Source organism: Petromyzon marinus, chromosome 23, assembly GCF_048934315.1.
Source record: "Petromyzon marinus isolate PM22_M1 ecotype Great Lakes invasive population chromosome 23, UKy_Petmar_22M1.pri1.0, whole genome shotgun sequence".
NCBI classification, from domain to species: Eukaryota; Metazoa; Chordata; class Hyperoartia; order Petromyzontiformes; family Petromyzontidae; genus Petromyzon; species Petromyzon marinus.
Window position 1 is genome coordinate 1,017,787 of NC_133689.1, and position 23,430 is coordinate 1,041,216.

At 48.2% G+C, this 23,430-nt stretch overlaps 1 protein-coding gene across 7 annotated transcripts in view; it reads left to right on the top strand.

The window, feature by feature from the left end:
- LOC116945127 (receptor-type tyrosine-protein phosphatase kappa-like) overlaps positions 1 to 23,430 on the top strand; it is a 249,301-nt gene that overhangs the window by 192,441 nt on the left and 33,430 nt on the right. For all 7 annotated transcript variants that reach the window (XM_032959269.2, XM_032959268.2, XM_032959279.2 and 4 more), the window contains 4 exons: positions 2,051 to 2,205; positions 10,069 to 10,204; positions 18,119 to 18,268; positions 19,252 to 19,425. In XM_032959269.2, coding sequence (XP_032815160.2) covers positions 2,051 to 2,205; positions 10,069 to 10,204; positions 18,119 to 18,268; positions 19,252 to 19,425 — 615 coding nt within the window. The remainder of the gene's footprint in view (positions 1 to 2,050; positions 2,206 to 10,068; positions 10,205 to 18,118; positions 18,269 to 19,251; positions 19,426 to 23,430) is intronic.

Consider the following 23,430-nt stretch of genomic DNA (forward strand, 5'->3'; position numbering starts at 1 on the left):
TCAACGGGCAGATTATCTGTTTTGGATGCCTTTTCGATACATTTGATTGTTTTCCAGAAAATCCTGGCTTTTCCACGTGATTCCAGGAGAGTGGAGGAAAAGTAGGCATTTTTTTGCATGCCTGATTTTTTACGCATCTATTCCTTAAAATCCTGTATTCTAGCCAGTCATTGATCAATTTACTTTTCTGAGCACATGCCCAAGCCTTGTCCCTAGCTTTCATGAGCTTTGTAATCAAAGGATCAAACCATGGTGGGCGGTTGCCTTTAGTTTTAAATCTAACCAACGGAGCATGTTTGTTAAGAATTTGGAGAAACGTGTGCCTGAAGGTCTCCCAAGCCGTAGTCAGGTTGGGGATATCACAGACCTTGTCAATATCTGAGTGAAGCACATCATTAGTAAATGCCTGAGTGCTGAAGTGTCTCATAGAGTGCTTCTCAACTAATTTAGAGGGGGCTTTGGGTCTGGCTGATGATCTCATCCCAAAAATTAAGGAGTGATCACTAAGGTTATTACCCAGAACACCAGTCAGTGCGATATTGTGAGGGGCATTTGTCAATAGGACGTCAAGCAGAGATGACTCTCCCGGATTTTTTAGGTTGGGTCTTGTGGGAACATTTATTAATTGAAACAGGTTAAATACATCTGCAAAATTTGTGGCCACGGCCGGCAGATTTAGCCAATTCCAATTTAGATCATCCACTAAAACTACTTCACCTTTTGGGAGGCCCCCAAAAGCTCTCTCAGTGCAGATAGAGTGAAGAGGGGTATTTGCGTTCAGGCGGCGACACAATGATGAAAACCTTGACATGGGTGATGAATGCTGCGAATGCACCACACAAATAATAAGTAAATAACTCGGCAGGCAACTGCACAATGCTGCGAACATCGACCAAGGCCACGACTTGGAAAATTACTTCTTTGCATATAAAAACAGCACTCAATTTGCACACACTCACACATACACTCAGCAAAGGCAAAGATGTTCCGTGTAGCCATATACACTGGCTGGGGAAAGTGCCATTTGTGAGAACCTATTTAGGCCGGCACAGCAAACAAGGGGGGTTATGTGGCCCGTACCACGGACGGCCACCTGCGAAGTCTCGCCAGTGGCGATGTTTACATGCCGCACCAGGCGCTCGATTAAGGTCGAATTGACCTCGGGGAGGCCCAGAACAGGTCAAGATAAGCCCGTCACTGATGCCGTCTGTGACTGGAAATTGAACTCAGGAAGCCAGGTCCATTATTCGGTTTGTGAAGCAGTGTACACCTCTCTCAATACAGATGCATGCACACCCAAAAAGGAAAATGCTAAGATCCCCCCTGTAGCCTACATAGATTGTTGAGGCAAGAGCTGTTGGTGAGCACCTATTAAGGCCAGCACATTGCACAAAGGGCTAGGTGTTTCCAGCTCCACTCCCGATAACTTCTGTGTCCCCAGTGCTGATCTTTACACAAAGCATCGGCAAATCATTTCAAGCTCTTGACCTAGGGGAGGCATCTATGAAAAGGTCGGGACAGCGCACGAGTGAGTGGTATGGCCAGAATAAAAAATGCACACGGACATACGCATTCACGAGTACGCACGCATGCACGCACCACATCGCAGTTTGTCAGATGCTCTCAAACCACCCAGCACGGAATCGTGTTTTTTTTTTCCACAGCGCATTTCGGTTTTATTTTTCAAAACAAGAACTGAAGCGTGACCCTGCACAGGTCGCCCACTTTCAGGCGACCAACACACGCACGCACACACATACACACACACATACACACACACATACACACACACATACACACATACACACACATACACACACATACACACACACATACACACACATAAAACGGGTCGATAATTCCATCGGGCGTCTTTGGAATGTTCAAAGACACCGGCGCAGGTGGCCTCGATGCATCCCCCTCACCCCCCTCACCCCCCTCACACCCCCCCCCCATCCCCCTCACCCCCCTCACCCCCCCCCCATCCCCTCCCTGGGTGGCGCTCGGCGGTGGACGGGTCCGTGGCTGTGTGTCGCCCGCGCGCGTGCAGACGGGATACTTTGAAGTGCAGGAGGTGAAGCAGTTCCACTTCACGGGCTGGCCTGACCACGGCGTCCCCTACTACGCCACGGGGCTGCTCGCCTTCATCCGCCGCGTGCGCAGCCTCAACCCGCCGGAGGCCGGCCCGGTCGTCGTCCACTGCAGGTCCTCCCTCCCGCCCTGCCCCTCGCGGCGCTCCGGGTCTCTCTGGAGTTGCACGGTGGTTAGGGCGCTCCGCCGCGAACCCTCGCGACCTGAGTTTTCGAGTGATGTCTGAACCCGCCTTGGGGTCTCGCGTCCGCCCTTGTCCGACCCGCACTGACCGGCGTGGTGAAGTATGGTCAAATAATGCCGATGACGGAGGCCCACGTCCAGCAGTGGGTTGAGAAAGGGTTTCACGCTGAGCATCCTGACTGCTGTCATCATCCCTAAGCACGGTTTAGCATGGTTAGCACTCGGATGGGAGACTGCCTGAGTATCCCACGGCGTTGTGGCTTCGGTTCTGCGAGGGGACCAGGAGAGCGTCTGTAAAGCGATCTGCACAGAGCTTTTGGTGATATCCCCTCGCATTCATGGCTCTTGTCACCTGCTTTCCTCATGCATGCTAAGGGATGGCATTGGCCAAACATCCCAATACAGGACCCTCCTAAAAACAAGGTCTTGAGACTCTGCGTGGCTTGCTGGTATCGTGCATTGTTATTATGATGCTGACTCACACTGTGCTCGTTCCATTACTCACCAACTTGTGCAGCTGTTTCACAACCACGTCTATCGTGCCATTACTCACCAACATGTGCAGCTGTTTCACAACCACGTCTATCGTGCCATTACTCACCAACATGTGCAGCTGTTTCACAACCACGCCTATCGTTCCATTACTCACCAACTTGTACAACTATTTCACAACCACGCCTATCGTTCCATTACTCACCAACTTGTGCAGCTGTTTCACAACCACGTCTATCGTGCCATTACTCACCAACATGTGCAGCTGTTTCACAACCACGCCTATCGTTCCATTACTCACCAACTTGTGCAGCTGTTTCACAACCACGTCTATCGTGCCATTACTCACCAACATGTGCAGCTGTTTCACAACCACGCCTATCGTTCCATTACTCACCAACTTGTGCAGCTGTTTCACAACCACGTCTATCGTGCCATTACTCACCAACATGTGCAGCTGTTTCACAACCACGCCTATCGTTCCATTACTCACTAATTTGTACAGCTGTTTCACAACCACGTCTATCTATCCATTACTCACCAACATGTACAACTGTTTCACAACCACGTCTATTGGTGCTTGACCAGATTGAGACAAGGCTCTAAAGAAATTTGTCTCTGGTGTGGACCAATCAGTTTCAAGGACAATACATATATTATCAGTGTGTGTTTTTTGTTTGCATTTTGACTGCAAGTATTGTGGTTAATGCAGACATGAGTCCTTGTAAAACGGATTCCGTTTTGTTGCCAGAAAAAAGGGGAAATTCCCTATTATTCTATTTTGGTACTGGCAAAGGAGGTCCAATGATGAACCACGTCTATCGTTCCATTACTCACCAACATGTGCAGCTGTTTCACAACCACGTCTATCGTTACATTACTCACCAACTTGTGCAGCTGTTTCACAACCACGTCTATCGTTCCATCTCTCTTTTGGTTGTTCCTTCCCGGCTGTCATTCCATCACGAGCTCTATCTGTGGCCATCCCCCCCCCCCCACTCTGTAATAACAGGCTAGGCCCCGAGTCTGTCTTGTTGCATCACGGCCATATCAGATGGAACGCTGCTATTTCTCGCACAGTGCGAACACGAATCTTCAATATATCAGCACTGAGCTGAATTATACAAAAAAAACATTTGCCCATGTTTGAATTTAACCGTTTTTTTCTCCCAATGCAATTCAACAAACAGCAGATTGTTACGCGGCGATATATTTCCACGCGGCCTTCTGTAATGGAAATCTGCACAGCTCTGATGTGGAACTGGCAGCGCTGGTATCTTCGGCACTAATATGGGCCTGACTGTCCACTTTGCTCAGCGTGAAACGCATGGGTGGCAGGGAGGCAGCGCAGCAAGCAGGCCCTGGGTTTGATTGCCCACCAGGGTGCCTTTCAATGCTGGGTTTTTGTAAAGAGTATTGGGTTTGTTCTCTTATTTTCCTGATATCGTAAAAAACCCCGCATACAATGTAACGTGAGGGAAAAAAGTATTTGATCCCCTGCTGATTTTGTACTTTTGCCCACTGACAAAGAAAAGATCATATTCTTAGTTCTTTCGGTAAAGTCACGTTGAAGGGAAAAAATAAAATAATATATAAAACAATAAAAATTCTCACGACGTTTCGACCATAACACAAACGGTCATCATCAGGTGTGTCGGTTTGCATTAATGTATTTATTTTTAAATGGTATATTTATTTATAAAAAAACGTTAGCGCCATGCGCAGCAATTTGGCAGTTTATTTAGAATGACTAGTCCATCTATGTTCTGAAAAGAGGAGGGGGGAGACGAATTTTTTTTTAATGTATGCTGTCTGAAAGCCACTGTAAGCGTGAACAATCAATTAAGACCTGAAATGGTTTATCAAATCTTTCCAATGATTGCTAAGCCAAAAAAACACCTCTGCGGTACAAAATTCTACTCACCTGGTATCGACAATCAAGGGTATTTCCCTGTCCCCAGACGACCTGCTTGTCAGTTTTGATGTAGTTTCCTTATTCACCAAGGTTTCTGTACCTGACACCATCGCAATCATTGAAGACTTGGTTCATTAAGGACTAAACACTGAGGTACCCCCCCTGGTGAGACACTGTTTAACCAATACATACTTCACTTGGAATGGAACTTTCTACAAACAAACTGAGGGCACCCCAATGGGCTCCCCCCTATCTCCGGTTATAGCTAACATTTTCATGGAGAATTTTGAGACTGACGCCATCCAGACTGCCACTCTGCGCCCAACCTTATGGAAGAGGTACGTGGATGACACTTTTGTCATCTGGCCACATGGCCGGCCTGCTCTAGACCAATTCTTCGACCACATCAATTCCATACACCCAGCCATCAGATTTACCATGGAAGTCTAAAAAGATGGCAAGCTACCTTTTTTGGATGTCCTAATTAAAAAGAGACCTGATGGTGCAATGAGCCACTCTGTCTACAGGAAAGCTACCCATACGGATGCTTATCTGAAACCGGATTCCCACCACAATCCATCACAGAAGAATTCTCTCATCAAGACTCTGTATCATAGAGCCCAATGCATATCCGACCAGGAACACATAGGCAGTGAACTCAAGCACGTACAGCAAGCTCTTAAGGCTAATGGTTACTCCGACTATACAATCCGCAAAGCTATCACTCAAACCATGAAGAAGGACCCTCTTGAGGAGCCTTTCAAAACCATCACTTTACCCTACATTGCGGGGATCACAAAAAATATCTCCAAAATCTTGAATAAACACAAGATCCAGGTCCGTTTCAACACATTACATAAAATCCGTGATCTGGTTCCGTCTGTAAAAGATGTGATTCCGGACATACAATACCCTGGTGTCTACAAACTAAGTTGCCTCTGTGGTAGTAGTTACACTGGAGAAACCAAACGCCATGTCTCGGACCGCATTCGTGAACAGAAAGCAGACCTTAAACACGGTAGAACCAACACCTCGGCCGTGGCAGATAATTGTTATAATTCAGTAGGCTCACATGACATTGACTTTTCCAAGACAGAGGTTCTTTGTAAGCCATCTGGCTACCATGAGAGATTTGTTCATGAGGCTATCCACATATACAAGCACAGAGACAATTTCAACCGAGAAGATGGATTCTGGCTTCGCAATCATTGGAAAGATTTGATAAACCATTTCAGGTCTTAATTGATTGTTCACGCTTACAGTGGCTTTCAGACAGCATACATTAAAAAATTTTCGTCTCCCCCCTCCTCTTTTCAGAACATAGATGGACTAGTCCTTCTAAATAAACTGCCAAATCGCTGCGCGTGGCGCTAACGTTTTTATAAGTAAATAAATAAATAAATTCGCCGTTTTAAAATAAATACATTTATGCAAACCGACACACCTGATGACGACCGTTTGTGTCATGGTCGAAACGTCGTGAGAATTTTTATTGTTTTATATATATTTTATTATTTTATTGTTTCCCTTCAACGTGACTTTACCGAAAGAACTACGAATATGAATTACTGCAGTCACGAAAGATTTAAATCAAAAATAAATGATCAGTCTATAATTTTAATGGTAGGTTTATTTGAACAGTGAGAGACAGAATAACAACAACAAAAATCCAGAAAAACGCATGTCAAAAATGTTATAAATTGATTTGCATTTTAATGAGGGAAATAAGTATTTGACCCCCTCTCAATCAGAAAGATTTCTGGCTTCCAGGTGTCTTTTATACAGGTAACGAGCTGAGATTAGGAGCACACTCTTAAAGGGAGTGCTCTAATCTCAGCTTGTTACCTGTATAAAAGACACCTGTCCACAGAAGCAATCAATCAGATTCCAAACTCTCCACCATGGCCAAGACCAACGAGCTCTCCAAGGATGTCAGGGACAAGAGTGTAGACCTACACAAGGCTGGAATGGGCTACAAGACTATTGCCAAGCAGCTTGGTGAGAAGGTGACAACAGTTGGTGCGATTATTCGCAAATGGAAGAAACACACAAGAACTGTCAATCTCCCTCGGCCTGGGGCTCCATGCAAGATCTCACCTCGTGGAGTTGCAATTATCATGAGAACGGTGAGGAATCAGCCCAGAACTACACGGGAGGATCTTGTCAATGATTTCAAGGCAACTGGGACCATAGTCACCAACAAAACAATTGTTAACACACTACGCCGTGAAGGACTGAAATCCTGCAGCACCCACAAGGTCCCCCTGCTCAAGAAAGCACATATACATGCCCGTCTGAAGTTTGCCAATGAACATCTGAATGATTCAGAGGACAACTGGGTGAAAGTGTTGTGGTCAGATGAGACCAAAATAGAGCTCTTTGGCATCAACTCAACTCGCCGTGTTTGGAGGAGGAGGAATGCTGCCTATGACCCCAAGAACACCATCCCCACCATAAAACATGGAGGTGAAAACATTATGCTTTGGGGGTGTTTTTCTGCAACGGGGACAGGACAACTTCACCGCATCTTAGGGACGATGGATGGGGCCATGCACCGTCAAATCTTGGGTGAGAACCTCCTTCCCTCAGCCATCGCATTGAAAATGGGTCGTGGATGGGTATTCCAGCATGACAATGACCCAAAACACACGGCCAAGGCAACAAAGGAGTGGCTCAAGAAGAAGCACATTAAGGTCCTGGAGTGGCCTAGCCAGTCTCCAGACCTTAAACCCATAGAAAATCTGTGGAGGGAGCTGAAGGTTCGAGTTTCCAAACATCAGCTTCGAAACCTTAATGACTTGGAGAAGATCTGCAAAGAGGAGTGGGACAAAATCCCTCCTGAGATGTGTGCAAACCTGGTGGCCAACTACACGAAACGTCTGACCTCTGTGATTGGCGACAAGGGTTTTTGCCACCAAGTACTAAGTCATGTTTTGCAGAGGGGTCAAATACTTATTTCCCTCATTAAAATGCAAATCAAATCATAACATTTTTGACATGCGTTTTTCTGGATTTTTGTTGTTATTCTGTCTCTCTTCAAATAAACCTACCATTAAAATTATAGACTGATCATTTCTTTGTCAGTGGGCAAACGTACAAAATCAGCAGGGGATCAAATACTTTTTTCCCTCACTGTAAGTGGTATTGGCTCAACATCCCAATGCTGAAACTTTATCTGCAAATTACTCAATTGGGATTACACGCAGCAGCAACATCGCCCCCTACCGTGACAAATTTGCAGGACCCTCCTGAAAAAGAGACTTTGTGAGGCTTTTCTGGGTAAACGTGAATCTAAATATATATTTAAATCAGGAGCTGTAAACAAAATGTGAGCAAGCCACCCCGTGGCGGCCGGCAGGTCTAACTCCTAGCTGGTTGGTGGCAGGGTGGTTGGGGGGCGGTCGGCGCTTTCTATGGAGGAAGAGGCTCATTTCCATTTGGCTGTCTGGATGCAAGTGACCCCTGGAACGGCGGTTTGTTATTGGCCTGGGTTCGAATTAATGGCGCACCAATGCTTAATTTTTCAGCTCACTCCGTCGGAGGCGTTTAAATTGGCCATTGAGATGCCGACATGTGCGTCTCATTGGGGCAGTGAGACCCAGCGCCCTATATTTCGATTTTTTTACTCATCAATTCTGAATAGGTTATAAATAATAAAGTAAAAAAAATAATACAAAATGTATTTAAAAATCTGCTGTTTTATTTTTACTTTCTACTTTCACACAGGTTTTTCTGAAACTTTTTTTTTAATAAGGATACATCCCTAAACGGATACATGATTTAAAAATACATTTTAATAAGGATACATTCTTAAGAGGATATATGATTTAAAAGTACAATTCTTAGAGAATTGTCGAGGTGAAGCAGCACCGCTAATGTCCACTTCGTACAGACCCAGCCGCCACCGTCAAGCACGAGTGGAGAAAACGAGCTGCAGGTGTGCACGCCGCCTCAGTGGCCACAGATTGTAGCTGCCACTGCCCTTTGTGGTGACTTGGCCCAAATGGAATGGGCGTTGAGGCTGCAATCCAAATCGGATTTGTTCAAATGCACTGAAAATCAATGGCCATTCTCGGGTAACATTTTGAAGGGAGTTGTGGTTTTGAAGCTGCGATGAGGCCATGTCATCGGTGTCTGTACAGGTGCTTTGAGGAGACCTCGGCTTTGAGGCCGACACACGAGGTTGAAATATCACAACACGTTCCGTCGAAAACCCACGGCAATTTATGTAATTCTGAGGCAGTATCGATTGTGTGAGTGCAGAGGCAGTGTCACGGTCGGCGCTCTGCGCTACGAACCCGGCGACCCAAGTTTGATTCCTGCTCATGGCCAACACCGTCAGTGACGATTATCTGAAGCGGTCCTCGGCCTCCCCTAGGTCGACTCAGCCTCAAATGAGTGCCTGGTGCGGTGTGTAAACATTGCCACTATGGAGATAAATGCGGCCAGGCGTGGTGTTGGCCACCCATCCCCTCGTATATTTTACGAAATAGGAACTGCTGAACTCACACTACCCTTGTGTCATCCAGGCCTTATAGGTGGCCGCTTACCACACTTCGCCCAACAGTCTATGTAGGCTACACGGGGGAGCTGTGTCTTTTAGTGTGTGGAGAAGGGTGGTGCCTATGAGATGAATGCTTCCCCAGCACGCTCTCAACTCTGCTCAGGATCAGGATCAGAATCTGTATTTATACTGCAGGAGGAGCTTATAAAGCTCTTTTTCACAGATGTCCAGTCAGGGTGGGTCACAAAGTTACAACAACAAACACGACAAAAACACGATAGGAGTGAAAATTATAGGAATGGTACCATTGACAGCAGTGGGAAAGTCTTGTTTGTGCTCTCTGCCTGCCACGAGTCTCTTCTTACTCGGGTAAAGGCACAGCCCTGCAATGTCTTTCACAAGGCACTGCTGGTGGAAGAGTCTGCACAGAGCCTCCTCTAAAGGATATTTGACCCACTCTTCAACGCCGAGGAGGGAGCACTCACACTTTACCCCCCCCCCACCCCACGACAGACCGTGGGACATCCATCTATGCAGGGTGGACAAGAGGCAGGGTCGCTTTAAGACACTTGTCCATCGTTCGTATGCCGTTCCGGGAGATCAAATCGAAGCGGCGACCTCAGGATTGTGGCACTTGAATCGGTCCAAAATTAATCAACGCTGGAGCCTTCCAAACATGGCAGCTGGCTTGTGCGGTGGCCGTTGCGCCACCACCTCACCTCACCGCGCCGCCAAAAACAGCCCCTTGCCCAAGAACGCTTGTTCCAAATGGAGAGTTTTACATTTTTCTGCGTGTCTTTACAGTACAGTATTTGCATGTGCTTATCTGCATGTGGGTCTGTGCACGCACACGTGTGTGTGTGCGGTGTAACGGTGTGCGCAGTGCGGGTGCTGGCCGTACCGGCTGCTTCATCGTCATCGACATGATGCTGGAGATGGCCGAGGGGGAGGCCGTGGTCGACATCTACAACTGCGTGCGCGAGCTGCGGGCCCAGCGCGTCAACATGGTGCAGACCGAGGTGCGTCCTGCGCTTCCGCACAGCGCACACGAAGATTCCCCGTATAGCCTAAACAGACTGTTGGGGCAAGTGCGGTTAGTGAGCACCATTGAAGGCCGGCACGACGCACCACGCCCGGCCGCCTTTGTCTCCCCAGTGGAGATGTTTACACATCGACCTAGGGGAGGCCCAGGATCGGTTCATATAATCGTCGCTGGTGTTGGCCCTAGGCGAGAATCGAACTTGGGTCGCCTGGTTCGTAGCACGGAGCGCTAACCGCTACACTACTGCTCCCCATGCACATACACACGTCCACACACTCATGTGCACAATGGGGCCAGTGCTGTCATTTACATGGAGTTTGTTTAGTTCTGTGACTGTGTGAGAACTCAAGAGACCCAGGAAAGAGTCATTCACGAGCGGGACCTGGGTCACCACAACAACAAAAGCGAAGCAAATTAAATGAGGTAAAGCAATGAACTGGATCGTATATAGCGACAGACATGGAGTTCGAGACCCGACCAATATGCAGCCATTAAATGTGGAATATAAATAGTTATCTGACATTAGCTATGTTACGCTATAAAAGCGGCTAATGGTTTATTAAGCTTAATGGGTGGAGCGGTGGCACAGTGGTTAGCACCCTCTGTTATGAACATGGCAACCTGAGTCTGGATCTTGGCCACAGTCGACATCAGTGGCGAGTGATTAGCTGAGCTGGTTCCAACGTGGTGAAGTATGGTCAAGCGTACTGCTGAGGGGAGACAAAGGGGCCACGAATAACCCCCAACACTTGGACGGCATGTGGAAGCCTTCATCAAGGGCTGTAAATTAATATCATTATTATTTTACAAATGTTAATGCAGCAATTACAAATCACGTTTATGCATTGTTCTCAAAACATCTTTACTGGACCTGGTATGAATTTTTATTTAAAGCTTTCGTGACTGCAGGGACTCATGTTCTTGGTTCATTCGGTAAAGTCACGTAGAAGGGAAAACCACAGCAAGAAATTTGCTGTGGTTTTTACACCTGATGATTGCTTGTGTTGCAGTCGAAACGTCGTGAGAATTTTATTGTTTTATATTTTTACTATTTTATTGTTTCCCTTCTACCTGACTTTACCGAAAGAACCAAGAATATGGACCTGGTATGTTTGTAAAATATGTACAAAATAGAATTCACAGCCTTTTATTAATCCACTGCTGGATGAAGGACTCCCCATGCCGTGCCAGTCTTGCTGGTTATTTGACCATATTTCACCGTGGCAGTCAGCGTGGGTTGTTGATGACAGGGGGCCCAAAACCAGTTCCGACCCCACTCGTGGGTGGGGTCATCAGCCACGACCAGGAATTGAACTGATCGACCGGTTTGTTAGCGCAGGGCGCTAATCGCCGCCCCACCGTTCGTCGCCAGTATGCATCTACGTACACAAATATACGAGCGCTTGTACACGACATGTGGGCACGTGCATGCACACGTATGTAATTACGGTATCTAATTCAAAGATGTAATTATATGCTGTTGCAGCCGACTGCTGCAGACAATGATCGCCACTGCCCAACAAACACCCTCATTTTGCTAACCTAATCAGTGAGGAAGGTAATGTGGTCACATAGACCATAATGCAATTGATTACACCTTAATGTCCGATTTGCCTACCCCTTTGATTTACAAAAAAGTGCCACCAGCCTCATGTCCCCCGTAATTTGACAACACAAAGGTGGCGGGTAGGTGGGCGAGTGTTTCTGCGAGAGATCTTCGCGTAAATCAGCCGCTCGCTGCCCGAAACATGTTTCTCCACGAGCGCGTCTGTGTGTCTGTGTGGTTGTGTGTCTGTGTGCGTGTGTCTGTGTGTCTGTGTGCGTGTGTCTGTGTGTCTGTGTTTTGGTGTGGTTGTGTGTCTGTGTGCGTGTGTCTGTGTGGCGTGTCTGTGTGTCTGTGTGGTTGTGTGTCTGTGTGCGTGTGTCTGTGTGTTTGTGTGGTTGTGTGTCTGTGTGCGTGTGTCTGTGTGTCTGTGTAGTTGGGCTGTGTGCGTGTGTCTGTGTGGCTGTGTGTCTGTGTGGTTGTGTGTCTGTGTGCGTGTGTCTGTGTGTCTGTGTGTCTGTGTAGTTGGGCTGTGTGCGTGTGTCTGTGTGGCTGTGTGTCTGTGTGCGTGTGTCTGTGCGTCTGTGTGGCGTGTGTCTGTGTGGCTGTGTGTCTGTGTGTCTGTGTGGTTGTGTGTCTTTGTGCGTGTGTCTGTGTGTCTGTGTGGTTATGTGTCTGTGTGCGTGTGTCTGTGTGTCTGTGTAGTTGGGCTGTGTGCGTGTGTCTGTGTGGTTGTGTGTCTGTGTGCGTGTGTCTGTGCGTCTGTGTGGCGTGTGTCTGTGTGTCTGTGTGGTTGTGTGTCTATGTGTCTGTGTAGTTGGGCTGTGTGCGTGTGTCTGTGTGTCTGTGTGCGTTTGTCTGTGTGTCTGTGTAGTTGGGCTGTGTGTCTGTGTGTCTGTGTAGTTGGGCTGTGTGCGTGTGTCTGTGTGTCTGTGTAGTTGGGCTGTGTGCGTGTGTCTGTGTGTCTGTGTAGTTGGGCTGTGTGCGCGTGTCTGTGTGGTTGTGTGTCTGTGTGCGTGTGTCTGTGCGTCTGTGTGGCGTGTGTCTGTGTGTCTGTGTGGTTGTGTGTCTATGTGTCTGTGTAGTTGGGCTGTGTGCGTGTGTCTGTGTGTCTGTGTGTCTGTGTGCGTTTGTCTGTGTGTCTGTGTGTCTGTGTAGTTGGGCTGTGTGTCTGTGTGTCTGTGTAGTTGGGCTGTGTGCGTGTGTCTGTGTGTCTGTGTAGTTGGGCTGTGTGCGTGTGTCTGTGTGTCTGTGTAGTTGGTCTGTGTGCGTGTGTCTGCGTGTCTGTGTGTCTGTGTAGTTGGGCTGTGTGCGCGTGTCTGTGTGTCTGTGTAGTTGGGCTGTGTGCGTGTGTCTGTGTGTCTGTGTAGTTGGGCTGTGTGCGTGTGTCTGTGTGTCTGTGTAGTTGGGCTGTGTGCGTGTGTCTGCGTGTCTGTGTGGTTGTGTGTCTGTGTGTCTGTGTAGTTGGGCTGTGTGCGTGTGTCTGTGTGTCTGTGTGTTTGTGTAGTTGGGCTGTGTGCGCGTGTCTGCGTGTCTGTGTGTCTATGTAATTGGGCTGTATGCGCGTGTCTGCAAGTCTGCGTGTCTGCATGTCTGTGCAGTTCGTCTGTGTGCGTGTGTCTGCGTGTCTGTGTGTCTGTGTAGTTGGACTGTGTGCGCGTGGCTGCGTATTTGGGTTGTGAGCGCATGTCTGTGTATTTTGGCTGTGTGTCTGTGTAGTTGGGCTGTGTGCACATGTCTGTGTATTATGGCTGTGGCTGCGTGTCAGCGTAGTTGGACTGTGTATGTCTGTCTGCGTGTCTGTCTAGTTGGGCTGGGTGTGTGTGTTTACCTGTCTGTGTGTCTGTGTATTTGGGCCGTGTACGCATGTGCGCGTGTCTGCGTGTTTGTGTATTTTGAGTTTAAATGAGCAGCTCGACGCGAGCGCTAGTCTTCTGTGATGCACAGTCATTTTGCTAATTATTTATAATGGGCTTAATACATAATGCCACTTCCAATTTCACAGTACAAATTGCCTGGGCCATTTCATACTGTTCTCCTGGATGATTCATTATTGTCTGATGCTTTTCAGCAATTGGCCACAGGTGGTATAGGATATCAGAAATTGTCTAATTTACCTGGCGCACCTCCTCTGCCACATAAGTGGAGCAGCGACAAGATTTGAAAGAGGATGGTAATTGCGTTCATTTATAAAAGTTGAAAGAGCTCGCAAGCAGGAGTCCACTCCCAATGATGTAAATTTCACATTTGTGTATTTTCCTTTGTTCAGGTCAAAAGTTATTTAACTTAAAATAATAAAAATAATAATAATGCAGCTTTCAAATGGAGACGTTTTACTCAGGGGCCACATGGCCTCAGGGCCGGACCCGAGACTCTCCTTCATCGTCTTCCTCCTCCTCCTCCTCGTGCAATCGCAACATCCAGCGTGGGATAGTAAAAAATATAATGATCTACTTTTGAATGGATGGAGCCTCCATTTAAATATAATATCAGTCCGTATAAATACGGCGTGCTTAATGTAATTCTACGTGTGTGTGTGTGCGTGCGCGTGCTCTTCCGTGCTGTTATTGTCTCCCAAAGTGATCTCCCGGCGTTCCTGAGGGTTAAGTGAAACGGATGCAGGCCGCTCTGTGCTTTCATTAACAATGGGGGGGTCTTAAATTTTTATTTAAAGCTTTCGTGACTGCAGTAATTCATATCCTTAGTTTTTTCGGTAAAGTCACGTTGAAGAGAAACAACAAAATAATAAAATATATATAAAACAATAAAAAAATTCTCACGACGTTTCGACCATAACTCAAACGGTCGTCTTCAGGTGTGTTGGTTCGCGTAAATTTATTTTAAACGGCGCATTTATTTATTTATAAAAAACGTTAGCGCCACGCGCAACGATTTGGCAGTTTACCCAAGACTAGTCCATCTATATTCTTTAAAGAGGAGGGGGGAGACGAATTTTTTTTTTATAATGTATGCTGTCTGAAAGCCACTGTAAGCGTGAACAATCAATTAAGACCTGAAATGGTTTATCAAATCTTTCCAATGATTGCTAAGATAGAATCCATCTTCTCGGTTGAAATTGTCTCTGTGCTTGTATATGTGGATAGCCTCATGAACGAATCTCTCATGGAAGCCAGATGGCTTACAAAGAACCTCTGTCTTGGAAAAGTCAATGGCATGTGAGCCTACTGAATTAGAACAATGATCTGCCACGGCCGAGGTGTTGGTCCTACCGTGTTTAAGGTCTGCTTTGTGTTCACGAATGCGGTCCGAGACATGGCGTTTGGTTTCTCCAATGTAACTACTACCACAGAGGCAACTTAGTTTGTAGACACCAGGGTATTGTATGTCCGGAATCACATCTTTTACAGACGGAACCAGATCACGGATTTTATGTAATGTGTTGAAACGGACCTGGATCTTGTGTTTATTCAAGATTTTGGAGATCTTTTTTGTGATCCCCGCAACGTAGGGTAAAGTGATGGTTTTGAAAGGCTCCTCAAGAGGGTTCTTCTTCATGGTTTGAGTGATAGCTTTGCGGATTGTATAGTCAGAGTAACCATTGGCCCTAAGAGCTTGGTGTACGTGCTTGAGTTCACTGCTTATGTGTTCCTGGTCGGATATGCATTGGGCTCTATGATACAGAGTCTTGATGAGATAATTTTTCTGTGATGGATGGTGGTGGGAATCCGGTTTCAGATAAGCATCCGTATGGGTAGCTTTCCTGTAGACAGAGTGGCTCATTGAACCATCAGGTCTCTTTTTAATTAGGACATAAGGTATCTTGCCATCTATTTCGACTTCCATGGTAAATCTGATGGCTGGGTGTATGGAATTGATGTGGTCGAAGAATTGGTCTAGAGCAGGCCGGCCATGTGGCCAGATGACAAAAGTGTCATCCACGTACCTCTTCCATAAGGTTGGGCGCAGAGTGGCAGTCTGGCTGGCGTCAGTCTCAAATTTCTCCATGAAAATGTTAGCTATAACTGGAGAAAGGGGGGAGCCCATTGGGGTGCCAAATCGTTGCGCGTGGCGCTAATGTTTTTTATAAATAAATAAATGCGCCGTTTAAAAATAAATTGATGCGAACCAACACACCTGAAGACGACCGTTTGAGTTATGGTCGAAACGTCGTGAGAATTTTTTATTGTTTTATATATATTTTATTATTTTGTTGTTTCTCTTCAACGTGACTTTACCGAAAAAACTAAGGATATAAATGGGGGGGTCGTTTGTGGACGGACGGCGAAGTTGTCCAGCGCTTGGTGCACAATGGCCTCCGAGTGTTGGCCTGCAAATATTCAGCGCAGCCCAGGGAGAGCTCGGCCATTGGTCATTTTAGCACAGGCAGAACTGGATGGACGGTCCGCGTCGTCCACAGGGACTCGTGGTCGACGACCCCAGTGGCACTGCAGGGAGAGATGATCAGGGGGAAGAGCGGAGCGAACGGTCATGGTGGTGAAGATAGCTTGGTAGCGAGTGGTCAGAGTCGCGCAGGGAGAGACGATGATTGAATGGTGATTGTGACAGAGGGAGCGTTGTGGCGGACGACCGCTGTGGCACAGAGATAGCGCGGTGAATGGGTCGATGTTATTAGGAGCTGGCGTGCGCATTTGGCACGCTGCTGCCCTTGCTGTTACACGCACACACAGCTGTTACTCTTCATACCTTGCCTTTCCAAGGGCCTCGTAGGCACCCACTGCTCGTGGGCTTTGGCTGCCACTGCCTCTAATCCTGGATGTTTGCTCGGGCAATGTGGCCTCTGAGGTTGCCGTGGTTTGCATTTAATAAGCGGTCAGCCCGTTCGAGGTGCCAGCGAAATAATAAAACTGTAATGTTTAAAACCTCATCAGAATTCCTGGTGTAGTTCCATGTTTGTTTAGCGAATAATTTAGTTTCATGTTTATATTAGTTAACAGCGTAACATAAAAAAGAAATAATAAAATGTGCCACTCAAATTTCTATCGTACAGTTTTGTTCACGCAGGCCACTGCTAAAGCCACAGTCGCGGTGCACATAGTGATGCCAATTGATCTTTAATATTGTCAATACACTGCAGGATGGAGGCCTCCCATGTCAGTCACAGGGTTTCTTTGACCATACTTCACCACGTTGGTCTGAATGAGCTAATAAGGGTGTGCTCCAAAACTGGTTCGGATGTCACTCGACCACTGGTGTTAGCTGTAGCCAGGAGTCGAACTCAGGTCATGGGGTTTATAGCGAAGTGCGCCAACCACTGTACCACCACTCCACCCCAGTCAGAATGACAATAACACATAGCGTGTTTGTTGTTGCGTGCCGATGCCTGCCTGAGGCTGCGTGGTGAGCGGCTGTGGCGTCAAGAGCGGTGGCGTGCTCTGTGCTCCAGCGTGGGCTGCGTGCTGCACGCTTGCTCTGTATTGCCGAGTCTACTCGTGCGGTATGCACCCAGGCTGGTACGGGCCCGTGTCAAGCTACTCTTCTTAATGAAACTGCATTGTGAACTCGATTCCGTTGCAATTTGTGCTGAACGCATCGAGAGAGACCAACATGTAATTACAGCGCAGTCGTGTGGTTGTTTTGTACCCAGATCAAAGTCTATCTTAGCTTATAATCAATAACATCGGTGGATTCACACCAGGCATGGAGTGATCAGATCAGCCCGTTTGCAGGTGCTCCGTGCGATTATTTTATCGCAGGATCATGAGAGATGGCAACGGTGGCTGCTGCTGCTGCTGATTAATCGATACCATAGGTCCCTGGTTCCTTTCGGACAGAAAGGAGCCTTTACTCGACTCTCTGGCATGATATTTATTCGAGTGACATGGCTTACAGACTGACTCGCAGATGAACAACTTGAATGTATTATGTGGACGGCTGTATGGTTATTATGAGAGATTCCCGGCATGTCACAGTAATCACACACAGCCAAGTTCACTTTTTCACGACAGTCCGCGGTAAAACAAGACAATGCAGAGCCTCCCCCATCTTGTCGGTGAAGTCAAAAGGTGCAGCCCTGAAATTGTTTGTTGCTGGCAAAATAAGGGCCTCTACGAGAAAGAACTGCAGAGGGCCTACTCTCCTACGCTGGCCAGATATCCTCTAAGGGGTTAGTCACCAACGCTTCACGCAAACCTTCCGATCGACTAAATGTGGTGAACCCATTTACGCTGCTGGGCAAATAGGCAGGGGGAGGGTGTTCATTTAAGAAACTCGCCCCATCGCTTCACCTGCCGCGCCTGGAGATCGAATCGAACCGGCTTGCGGGGAATTGGAGAGAAAATCATTTAAATGAAGGGAGGGGCAGCAAACCAATTTCGAGCAATGCCCCTTGAGTGAATGCTCGTTTCGTCGTGTGGATGCGACGGGCAGGAACAGTACGTGTTCATCCACGACGTCATCCTGGAGGCCTGCCTGTGCGGGGACACCGCGGTTCCTGCCGCGGAATTCCGCTCCGTGTATTACGACCTGGCGAGACTGGACCCCCAAACGCACACCAATCAGATCAAGGAGGAGTTCCTGGTAATGCGATCTTCGCCGCTACATCTTCGATGCATAATTTATCATAAACCGCGTTCTTCATTAATAAAGAATTAAAGCTTTCGTGACTGCATAAATTACTCATTGGTTTTTTTTCGGTAAAGTCACGTATGTAGAAATACCATAAAATCATATTAAAATAAATCAATCACGACGTTTCGACCGCAACACAAGCGATCTTCATCAGGTTCTTCATTGTTTTTTATGGTGTGTTGGGTTGTAATAATAAATAAATAAATGAAACGGTATGCATTTTTATAGGAAAATATGATATCTCTTCGTAAATATGCAATATTTGCTTTATCCATAGTCAAAGTTGGCCCTGCATTGCCGCCACTTCACATTAGGTTTTGAATTTTACCTGCGTGGGCTTACAGTATCATCTGGTAATAAAATGACCTCGTCATCATCATGTCCAAAGCAAAGAGAAAATATTCCTGTGACTAATAACACCTGTTCTGTTTTTTTCTTTCTTTCACCACAATAATATCTCAATTGTACATCCCGAAATTGAAGTGTACGTTTGGGGACTCTCGCAGGGAAGTTGGTACCCTTTATGTTAGAAGACGGTCGGTGAAGTGGATGCTACAGAGCCACCACTGAGATCCCCCTCCAGTGACTTCTGGTTCACACAGTAGGCGTGGAAGTTCTTTTCCACCCACTCTGTGCATGAGAGGAATGTTTGTCATGTGACATTTGGGCTGATATTTTAATCCTCAGAGCAGGAATTTAGCAAAATTAAGTGCCAAAACCAAATTTAATGTGGTGGTTTTTTATGTGCAGTCATTGGTGGCTGGGCCGAGACGATCGGCTCACAACACGTGAGAATCCGGTTTAATCACAGGCGGCTGAAACCTGGATTTGAACCCAGGCTCTCAGCGATGGTAGCTCGGCATTATGACCTCCGATTTAGCCGGCCGTGTGGGTTTTTAATGACGCCCCGTTTGCGGAATGTCGGCACTCAGACGCTGAACACGGTGACTCCGGCGCTGCGCATGGAGGACTGCAGCATCGCGCTGCTGCCCCGCAACAACACCAAGAATCGGCACAAGGAAACGCTGCCACCGGACCGCTGCCTGCCCTTCCTGCTCACGCTGGACGGAGACAGCAGCAACTACATCAACGCTGCCCTCATGGACGTGAGCGCTGCACTGATCCTCTCCCCCCCCCCCCCCCCCCCCCCATGCTGGCGCTGGGCTAGCCTGGGGTCGACCTCCACCACGATTAAAAACCCAACACATTCGTCAATAACACAACTCTGGCACTAAAGGGGAAAACAAGATAATAAACGACGTTTCAGGTGTTGGGCCTTCCTCTGTAGCAATCGATGGAGGTGCCAGAGAAACTGGGTAATAGTTGGAGAATTTTCACCATGGGTCCTGGATATGTTTCCGCATGGACGGTCATAGATGGGCATATGAACAGCTGACTGTGAGTGTATCCTTTGTTATCGTTGTGCTGGGCGATCAGGTCGTGTATGGAACAACCACAAAGGACGTTGGTGTCACGTCGGAGGTCACATTAGAATACAGTGAGACTTCTCGATGCCCGATGCATATGACCCACGACCTTCTGCCAGCTCAGGGGAAGTCGACCCAGGAGGGAAACTGTGTGCCACGCGCAGGTTCATCGTTTGGTGTAACCATTCCTTTATTATAAAATGCTGAGTCGAGGCATCCGCGACACTGGACTATCGCAACAAAGGAAAGTAACTTGAGCTCACGCGGTACACGTCAAACGTACGAAGTCTGTGTATGTGTGTATGTGTGTATGTGTCGTGCTTTTGGAGTACCTGACCCTCTGCTCACGATCATTAAGGACCTTCATGATGGTGACCGGGCCCGGGTAAAACTACGTGGCTGGGAGTCAGAGCCATTCCCTGTACACCTTGGGGTGCGACAGGGATGTCCTCTGGCTCCCACATTATTTAACATCTATTTTGACCACGTAGTTCGTGAAGCCTTCAAAAGCTGTACCGGGGGAATCTCCATATGGTACAGATATAATGGGAGGCTAATCGATGCCCGGGTGCGGTCAAGGGATGGCTCCCTATTGCTCAACCACGTTATGTATGCTGATGATTTGGTAATAGCTGCTCAGTCAGAGGAGGAGTTGGAGACGCTGCTGCTGAGACTGGAGCGTGCCACTAAGAGGTGGGGCCTTACCATCAGCCCCACCAAAACTAAGCACCTGCCTGGGTATTTTGTACCATCGGACACTCCACCCCCACAACTCCCAATCGGTGATGGGGCAGTTGTGGAGAGAGTGGAGAGTTTCCCATACCTGGGCAGTGTGCTTATGACTGGCTCCAGTTTAACAGCAGAGGTCTCACTCCGAATCAGTCGAGCGGCAATATCTTTTCATCGGTTGCGTAACGCTGTGTGGAAGCTACCTGGTCTGTCGCTCCGCACTAAGCTTCAGGTCTTCTCGGCCACGGTCATTCCCTCCCTTCTCTACGCTTGCAAAACGTGGACCCCCCTAATGGAACATCTTCGCCGGTTAGAAACATTTAGGCTGGCCTGCCTACGATCCATCCTGGGTTTAACCAGACTGGATTGTGTGAGGAGCTCACAAATCCTTGAAAGATCTGGGCAGGGTCCCATCGGTGAGCTCCTCCGGCAGGCAAGGCTGCGATGGCTGGGTCATGTAGCCCGCATGCCCAGCCACCGCATGCCGAAACAGCTTTTGTTTGGCCGGATTGAGGGGGCTAAGCGGGCGCGGCACGGGCTAGAGAAGAGATGGAGTGATGTGGTACAGGAGGACGTGGAGCTGAGTGGACTTGCCGATGACTGGTACAAGCGGTGTCAAGATCGGCCTCTGTGGAGGAGGCTCGTGAAGGATGCTACTGGGCAGTTGGAGGCAGTCGCCCTCCAACAACAACGGAGGGCGGAGGAGCGACGCTCAGAACAACGAGCGGAGCGCCGGGTGGCTAAAGCACAGCAGGTTGGCACAGTAGGGGGCACAGGTGGTGCATCAGCCTGTCATCTCAGTCAGTCGATCCGTGGCACCTGGGTCTGTCCCGTGACCTCCTGCCAGCGGGCGTTCGACACTTCACGTGGCCTCAGGGTGCACATAGCCTGGCACAAGCGTCGTGGTGACGTCACCGCCACTTAGTGGCGAATGGCGGTTGTTGTTGTTGTTGTTGTGTATGTGTGTATGCGTGGGGGGTGTGGAGCCATTCGGCCACCGGGCGCGTGCGACGCCGCTAACCCACGCCCGCCGCCGCTCTGCGATGGCGAGCGCCGCTGCCGTTGGCCGAGCGGCCGCTCCAGGTCGGGGGTCGCTGGAACGCCGAGTTCGCGCGGGACGATGGCGGCCGCGGTCGACGCGGCCCGTCTCCGAACGCGCAGCCGCGGCCTCGATGAGGCTCGGCCCCCCCTGGGTTCGGAGTCGCGACCCTTGCCTTTAGACGATTTGTATCAAATGTCGTGGAGGACGTGGCGTGTTCATCATCCAGAGTGAGAGCCGACGAACGTGAAGGTCTAGGGAGGGCTTTTATATATTTTATTTGTGGGAATCTCTCGACCGTAACCGTAATTATCGCCAAGTCAAACACCAACTCCGGCGCTGACCCTTGTCCTCGCCCCTCACACCGAGCGTATCGCTCATGCCGTATCAGAGATTGGTGTGTTTGCCTGCTGCCCGTTTGAGCGATGCGCTCTGCTCAGATTGGTGCTGTCCTCTCCGTAATCTTTAGTCATTGGGCCTGTTTGGCTCCGAAAGGAAAGGTTTCGTGAGTGAATTTTGTCCTTTGGTGAGGGGGGCGGGGGGGGATCATCAACTTAGTGGACAGCTAATGGCAGCCAACAGTGGTCCCTGAACATGTGTTCAGCATGTCCCCTTCAGACACCGGGATGGCCACGGCAATATGTTAACACGCAGATGCGTGCCGTATGTGTTTGAGTCGGGGGGGTGGTGACACGGTTGTTTTGGCACTGCGATCTCATCGCCCTTGAACCGGGTTCAATCCCTGGCCATAGGAATATTTTAACAGGCAGACGCGTGCGGTGTGTGTAGTGTGGTGTGGAGATCGGGGCAGCCGTGGCACTGGTTATTGCGCTGTGTTATAATCCCACTTTCCCTCAGTGTGAATCCTGGCCATGGATAACAACAGTGGGAAATAGTTTCTCGAATAGTATGATTCATTGGGAAAATCTGCACGAGTTGGTTGGTGCTGACAATTACTAATTAACCCTGTAGGTCACAGGTTCTAATATATATAAAAAACTCTCGTTAATAAATTTATTTCAATGAAAATTCAAAGTTAATTTGAGTCTGGGACTTCAAGGAGACATCGTCATTATGATTGGATGATTAGCAGAATGAATTGTTAGACATCGCAAAGGACTGACACAGATTTTCAAAGTGGTTTATGTATACGATCAGTCCGTATCACCTGCTGCGACATATAGATCTGAAATATGGACATATTGCAATTGTGGAGAGGTGCACGTTTAGAATTACACTGAGCGACAGGAAAAAGGAATGCATGGATTAGAGAGCATAGGCGAGTTAGAGGCATCATAGTGACTTGGGCAGGACACGTCGCGAGACGGGGTGATGATGGCCAGTGGATGAGACTAAAGACGGAGTAGCAGCCAAGGGAGAGATCACGCCCGAGAGGATGTACCCCGCGTAGAGGGAGCGGTGACATCAGCTCGTGCGAATTGGCGGCTAGGGAAGACTTTTATCCAGCAGTGGATACACTGTGCGTGATCCGTGACGACGACGATGAAGACATCCATACGCAGAATGCCAACTCGGCGAGTATGCGGCTCACTGTCAAAGCCCGCGTATTTTGCTCGGCTGCAAATAAAAAATAAATAAAAAATCCCAAAAGGAGCCCCCGCTGTGCCATGAATTAATTCCCAGGCTCGGCAAAAAGGCGATATCACTAAAGTAGAAACCAGGGACCTCTTACAATCCAAACCGGGCTGCATGAAAGTATTCGACCTATGTAATGTTAAGGTGCAGCGCTGCGATTACTTGCTCATGCCACTGTTGGCAGAAGGGCTTCCACTAGAGTTGTAGCCCGATGGCAGGAGGAGCTTCCACTTTGTTGTGGCCTGACTATCCACGCTGGCTAAACGTCTTGGAAGAGGTGGCAATACCCACACTTTACCCCACCACGAAGCGACCATTTT